Below are 7,500 nucleotides of genomic sequence, written 5' to 3'. Positions count from 1 at the left end.
GAGATGAGGAGGGACACTCAAAACAAACAGCACTCTGGGTTGCCAAGTGTGAATAAGCACACTCAAAAACAATATAACATACAACAGACACATAGATGAGATCACACCAAAGGTACAGAGATAGCGGTTCCTAAACTAGAGAATAAAGTTCCTCACTTATAACATAAAGTCAGCTCTGGAAAATAAGTTCCAGATATTCCTGAACTATAACATAAAGTTCCTGAGCTAGAGAATAAAGTTCCTCACTTATAACATAAAGTTACCAAGCAGCAAAATGAAGTTTGCTCTGGAAAATAAGTTCCAGATATTCCTGAACTATAACATAAAGTTCTTGAGCTAGAGAGTAAAGTTCCTGAGCTAGAGAGTAAAGTTCCTGAGCTGGAGATTAATGTATAGCATAAAGTTCCTAAGATTGAAACTATGGTTCATGAGCTGGAGAATACCGTTCCTGAACTGTAGAGTGAAGCTGTTGAGCTAGAGATGAACATTCTCTGAGCTGGAAAGTAAGATTTATGACCTAGACAGTAAATTCCCTGAGCTGGAGAGTGAAAGTTCCTCAGAATAACACTCTGGGACTCCTGGACCATGTAATAAAGGTTCTAAAAATGAGAATAATGTTTATATGCTGGAGAGTGAGGTTCCAGAGCTGGAGAATAAAGTTCCTCAGACAGAGCTGGGGAGTGAAGTTCCTCCGAAAAACACTCCTGGACCATATAATAAAGGTTCTAAACCAGAAAATAATGTTTATAAGTTAGAGAGGACAGATCCTTAGATAGAGAGTGAAGTTCCTGGAATAGAGAAGATTTTTGCATAAATGATATTTAATCCTGAACTAAAAATCTGTAGCTACATGCATTTGCTAAGAAGTTCTCGAGTTCTTGAGCTGCCAGTTCCTGGGTTAAAGTTACCTGAAGGTAAAAATAATTACATTTTGAAGTATTTTATTGCTTATATTTAAAGGTTTGGTCTGAAACGAGCACAGATGTTTTTCTGAAAGAAATCTGCACTTTATTTTACATAAAAATTTGAGAACCCATGACACCTCGGTGTACAGACAGAGAGATCAACAGGATATGGAGTAGAAAGTAAAGTAATAACAGCTGTAGTACAGATGTTCAGGAGGCTTTTAACACTTGCAGCAGCTTGTTGTATTACAAAGAGCGATATGCAAATGAGGCTCTGGGGCTGTTTGTCTTCAATACTCTATTGTTGAGTCTGGATAGTCCATTAAGGCCTCCATTGTCATGTAGCATGTGGAGGATTTCAGTGAGCACCACATTTATACACACACACACACACACACACACACACACACACACACACACACACACACACACACACACACACACACACAAAGTGTCCCTGCTTTTATGTAGCTAAGTTTAAACCCTCACACAATTCAATACTATTCCTAATAACCATGTAGAGGTGGTAATGAGCTACCTGGCAACCCGACTGAATTAGACTGATAAGACATTGTTCTAATGCTTTCACTTCTTAAAAAAAAAACACAACTATGGCAAGCCAAAAGGGTCAGAATTATTAACGTTAACATTCAAAAAGCAGTTAAATATGGAGTTTTAAACAGTATTGCCGCCGTAAAATACGCCGTCGTGATCACAAACGCCGTAAAAAGCGCGCGAAAAATGCGTAAATGACGCCGTATTTGACGACGTTTAGTGTACAAGAAAAGCGCCACTTTTTACGCCGTTCATATTGTCAGGTGACGGCGTAAAAAACGGTGTTTTGGTTGCACAGAGCGCGTCTTTTACTGCGTTTTTCTTCCAGTATAATGAGTCACCACCCGTTAATTTCCACAGCCAGTAATATTGAACTGTTCTCATTCAATCAACGATGAACAGAAGCAGACCGCACCAATTCAGCACAGATCATTTGTGATAATCCAATTCGTAGGAGTTCTTTTCCATTCTGTAAGCAGAAAAATCCAGTTCGCTTGAAAATGAACAGAAGAAACTTCATTTTACGCTGCAAGTGAACATTAAATCGGGTAAAAGTAAGGAACAAGATTTTTGCCGCGTCAAAATGTGACAAGATTTTTGCCGCGTCAAAATGTGACAATTCCTGCTGCCAGTTGGTGGCGCTATAACAGGCATTCTTAAATCAGCTTTCTTCTCTTAGCATAATCCTAAGGTTTGATGTACTTTAATTAATGTACACAGAAGTTATTAGCAATTTCCTGTCCTTTTATTTGCCATCAGTGTTTGCCACAGCTGAACAACCAGGGCTGAGCCTCACTGAAGTCCTAATGCCTGCAGATTCCAACCTGGCTGCTGATTCTGATGCATTTCTAAATATGTTAAGACCCCAAAAGTGCCCAAACTGTGGAAGGGTGTAAAAAAATCCCCTTTTTAGCATAGAAACTTTAAAAGTGAGTTGTCTAGGTGCTCCCACTCTGCACCTTCTCTGACGGATCGGTCCACCACCACTTGAATTATGGAACATCTCAAACCTTTATAAAATAAATAAATAAATATATACAATTGCAATCAGAAATATTCAACCCCCTCACCTCAATAGACAAAACACAGTGATGTTGATGCAAGATAATGACAAAAAATGAAAAAAAAAAAAAACGTGTGAAATAACAAAATATTTATTATTTACATATTTGAGTTATTTTGACAACAGAAGTCGACTTAACAATGAAGTTCAAATGAAAATTGTGAGTCTTGTAACACATGAGCATGTGCAGTATTATTCAACCCCCAGCTTCAGTACCTTGTGGAGCGCAATTTAGTTTTTATAACTTCTAACAAGTTTTTGTAATTTTCGATAAGTGCTGACAAGCTTCTTCCACCTCTCGATTGGAACCTTTGCCCATTCTTCACGTGCAAAAGCCTCTAACTCAGGGATGTTTGACGGCTTCCGTGCTGCAACTGCTTTCTTCAAATCCAACCAAAGATTTTTAATTGGATTTATATCTGGTGACTGAGAAGACCACTCCAGGACACTCCAGCATCTTTTCCCCAAACAAGCTTTGGTTGATTTGGAGGTGTGCTTGGGATCATTGTCTTGCTGGAAGATCCAACGATCACCAAGGTTTAATTTGTCAACAGAAGGCATCACGTTCTTCTTCAAAATAACCTGGTATTTCTGGGAATCCATGATGCCAGGTACACAATAAAGATTGCCAGTTCATGCTGCAGAAAAACAGCCCAAAAGATTTACGCTGCAAAAATCTTGTTATTTAATTTTACGCGATTTAATGTTCAAGAACAGTTCAATATTACTTGCTGTGGAAATTAACGGGTGGTGACTCATTATACTAGAAGAAAAACGCAACTGGTCGCTGTGCAACCAAAACGCAGTTTTTTACGCCGTCACATGACAATATGAACGGCGTGAAAAGCGGCGCTTTACTTGTACACTAAACGCCGTCAAATACGGCGTCGTTTACGTATTTTTCGCGCTTTTTAAGGCGTTTGTGATCACGACGGCGTATTTTATGGCGCCAATACTGTTTAAAACTCCATATTTAACGCGTTTAATCTAAGGCGTAATTCTGACCCTTTTGGCTTGCCATACACAACACACGCACACACGCACGCACGCACGCACGCGCGCGCCGCACACACACACACACACACACACACACACACACACACACATGCATTAGAAATGAACTATTGAACTATTTATTAAACCCAACCTGGCAACCTTGAGTTCAACAACACCTTGTTGTATAGACACTGAAGAGTGTAGAAATAATCTAACTCCATTCACATTGCAATCTGGCAACCTATAATGACGTATATATTTACTTTGTTTGATTGTATATCTTTTAAGGAGTGAAAATATCAGGCAACCCCACCTGCTTCGTATATGTTTGTGAATTTGTTTTCTCTAAAGCACACACTCTGCAAAGTTGAATCACAATTTATTTTCAATTATAAAAATCACGCATAAATCTCTCAATCCTTTAGTGTGTGTGTGTGTGTGTGTGTGTGTGTGTGTGTGTGTGTGTGTGTGTGTGTGTGCAATAAGACGAGATTTTCACACTGCACGGTCATTAAAACACGATTATATATTAATTCAACACAATAAAACACAATCACATTCGAATAAAGCACATTTTTTACACAGCAAACTCCTCTTAAACTTGGCAACCCGGAGGACATTCAGAAGGACAAATAAATCCTGAAGAGGAATAAAACTAGAACATGAATGCATTAAACAATTAAAACATGCAACCTTATACTGTATAAATCTATTAATACGATTAAACAGGACCGATCTGGCAACCCTGCAGCCACACCTCGGGGAGAGGAAGCCCCCCCCCTCCCCCTCCACCCCCACCCCCAAATCCAAACAAATACAGAAATCTAAAAACATTTTCATGCAATTTTTCTTTCTTTCTTTCTTTCTTTCTTTCTTTCTTTCTTTCTTTCTTTCTTTCTTTCTTTCTTTCTTTGTGAATATTTGAAAAACCATAGTTTATACTGTATAATTAATATTTACATTTCTACATGCATTAAACACTCTCTCTCTCTCTCACACACACACACACACACACACACACACACACACACACACACACACACACACACACCTTTGTTTGAACATATATATTTTTAAATAATAATAATAATAATAATAATAATAATAATAATAATAATAATAATAATAATAAAATATTTATTTTTTTATTTTATTGTTTGTGATATTTTCGAGTGGAACTGTGTAATAAATAAATACCATCTCTCTCTCTTTTTCTCTCTCTCTTTCTTTCTCTCTCTCTCTCTCTCCTGTAAGGTTCATCAAAGCGCTAAGCTCCGCCCAGACTCCGCCTACTATATTTCATATGCGAATAAGCGCGCGGACTTTGTGCGTGTGCGTGTGCGTGTGTGTGTATATAAGACGTGTTTGAGCTGAACCTTCTACCTGACAGGTTCAGACTGAGAAACTGGAAGACATTGTGTGTGTGTGTGTGTGTGTGTGTAGGAGGTTCTGCACCGTGGACTGAACAGTGTGTGAGCATCATGGCTTACGTCGAAGTGAGTGTGAAAAGTTTTCATGTCTTAAATTCACCGTTTTCTTGTTTAATTAGAAAATATTTCATTTATAATGTATTTTTAGGGTTTGGTTTGTGTGTGTGTGTGTGTGTGTGTGTGAGTTTCAGCTCATTTTAAATATTCAAAGTCACTTAAAGCAGCTCTGAAGCTTCTGAGGGTTTTCTCTGTATCTAACCCACGTGTGTTTTTCCTCCACTTTTCCCTCAGACCTTCATTTTTGAGTACGATGGTAACAGCTCTGAAGGATCCGGGAGCATGGATCCTGAAGGTCTGGAGGAGATCTGTGATCAAAGCCAGGACTTCCAAAAAGTTTTCCTGCCCGTTGTTTACGGGATCATCTTCATTTTAGGAATTGTGGGAAACGGACTGGTGGTGGTGGTGATGGGATTCCAGAAGAAGACCAAAAACATGACGGATAAATACAGGCTGCATCTATCGGTGGCTGATCTGCTGTTCGTGTTGACGCTGCCGTTCTGGGCTGTGGACGCCGTGAGCTCGTGGTACTTCGGGAAGTTCATGTGCGTCGCAGTGAACATGATTTACACCGTGAACTTGTACAGCAGTGTCCTCATCCTGGCCTTCATCAGCCTGGATCGATATCTGGCCGTCGTACGAGCTACAAACAGCCAGGCAATGAGAAAGCTCCTGGCTGACCGCGTGATCTACGTAGGGGTCTGGCTTCCAGCCATGCTCCTGACCGTTCCTGATCTGGTCTTCACTAAAGTCCAGAACAATGGAGCCAGAGACATGTGTGATCGGATCTACCCTCACGAAGCCAACACGGTGTGGAAGGCAGTGTTCCAATTCCAGCACATCCTGGTCGGCTTCGTGTTGCCTGGTTTGGTCATCTTGATCTGCTACTGCATCATCATCTCCAAACTGTCCAAAGGCTCCAAGGGTCAAGTGCTGAAGAGGAAAGCGCTGAAGACCACCATCATCCTGGTGCTCTGCTTCTTCGTCTGCTGGCTGCCCTACTGTGCCGGCATCCTGGTAGACACGCTGGTCAATCTCAAACTGGTGTCAGCCGGATGCTACCTGGAGAAAGGTCTGAACAAGTGGATCCTGGTTACCGAGGCTCTGGCGTACTTCCACTGCTGCCTCAACCCCATCCTCTACGCCTTCCTGGGAGTGCGCTTCAGCAAATCTGCACGGAGCACCCTGAGCATCACCAGCAGGTCCAGTCAGAAGTTTCTCACCAAGAAACGAGGACACATGCCCTCAGTATCCACTGAGTCCGAGTCGTCCAGCGTGCTCTCCAGTTAGCGCTGAGAGGAACTCCTCGCCCTGGGGGTTTCCATCAGACTGTTTGGACTGGTTTCAGAAACGACTAAACTTTTTTACAAAACTACGCAATCCAGTTCCAGCTGGAGATTTTTACACGGATTTTCACGTTTGTTGGACTTTATCTCGATGTTTATACCATCATTTCTTGAAAAGAATTGAGGTTAATACATGTTTATAACTGCTTTATAACCATTTCATATAGCAGAAAATAGCAAAAAGCTGCTTTTTCACACAGTCATTTTTATTTTTTTTTGCAAACAAATTTTTCACGTCCGTTTTCAGATGTTTAGTCGGTCATGACGTTTCCACGTACGTGTGTAAATATGTTGTACATAGTTGTGTGTATGCACTTATTTCTCTTTGTTCTATTTATTGAAACAAATCTGTAGCTCACACTGAAGTCGTTAGCTTTGCGTGGTGTGTGTGTGTGTGTGTGTGTGTGTGTTTCATTTTTGTTAAGTAGCATGGTGTTCTGAATAAAAGGCTTGATGTTCATGTGATGGTTTTCGAACGGCTGTCATTTTGCAAGTCAAAGACGTCACCCTTCCCCCCCTCACACACACACACACACACACACACACACACACACACACACACACTCTCCCTAACTGTCCGGGGCTGTGTCGGGGGATGGGTCGTATACAGGAGGGGTGTGAGGGAGGAGGAGGCAGGAGACTGAAGGTCTGTCAAGTTAGCAACACAAAAAACACAAAAGCTCCACCTGATCTGAGGAACATCTGCCCCGCTTAACATCTTTAAAGCACCTAGTGACACCAGACACCCTAAATTCACTGACAGAAGGAGAACATCGGTGTCCTGAGGGGCTGTGTTGGATTACACACACACACACACACACACACACACACACAAGGTAAAATCTGTAGTGAAGTGAAGTGTGATCAGCATAAACATACACCACAGTGGGTCGTTTCAAAGGATTTTCCTTTGCAGTCTAAAATATATTAGTTTTAAATAAAAAATTATTTATAAAATAAAAGATGACACTATTTTTATATATATATATATATATATCAAATACATGTGTGTTTATCGTCCTCTTCAGGATTCAATATTAATATTAAATATAAATCAGACATAAAGCATGCATTAATGGAAGCGTGAGTTTTTTTTAATTTTATGATTAAAATGCTCTAAAACTGAGGCTGCTGATCGCCGGAGTTCG

General features: G+C 40.5%; 1 protein-coding gene and 1 long non-coding RNA gene across 2 annotated transcripts in view; both read left to right on the top strand.

Annotated features, from left to right (window-relative positions):
- The window catches only part of LOC310723329, a 26,968-nt gene that overhangs the window by 16,470 nt on the left and 2,998 nt on the right, over positions 1-7,500 (top strand). The window lies entirely within an intron of this gene.
- cxcr4b (chemokine (C-X-C motif), receptor 4b) lies at positions 4,859-6,812 on the top strand. The gene is made up of 2 exons (XM_083536099.1): positions 4,859-5,015; positions 5,241-6,812. The coding sequence occupies exons 1-2, from the start codon at positions 5,001-5,003 to the stop codon at positions 6,294-6,296; spliced, it is 1,071 nt and encodes a 356-aa protein (XP_083392225.1). The 5' UTR covers positions 4,859-5,000; the 3' UTR covers positions 6,297-6,812.

This window comes from Silurus aristotelis (assembly GCF_946808225.1).
Source record: "Silurus aristotelis genome assembly, chromosome: 3".
NCBI classification, from domain to species: domain Eukaryota; kingdom Metazoa; phylum Chordata; class Actinopteri; order Siluriformes; family Siluridae; genus Silurus; species Silurus aristotelis.
Note: the sequence above shows the minus strand (reverse complement) of the source record. Positions and strands in the feature narration are given on the sequence as shown.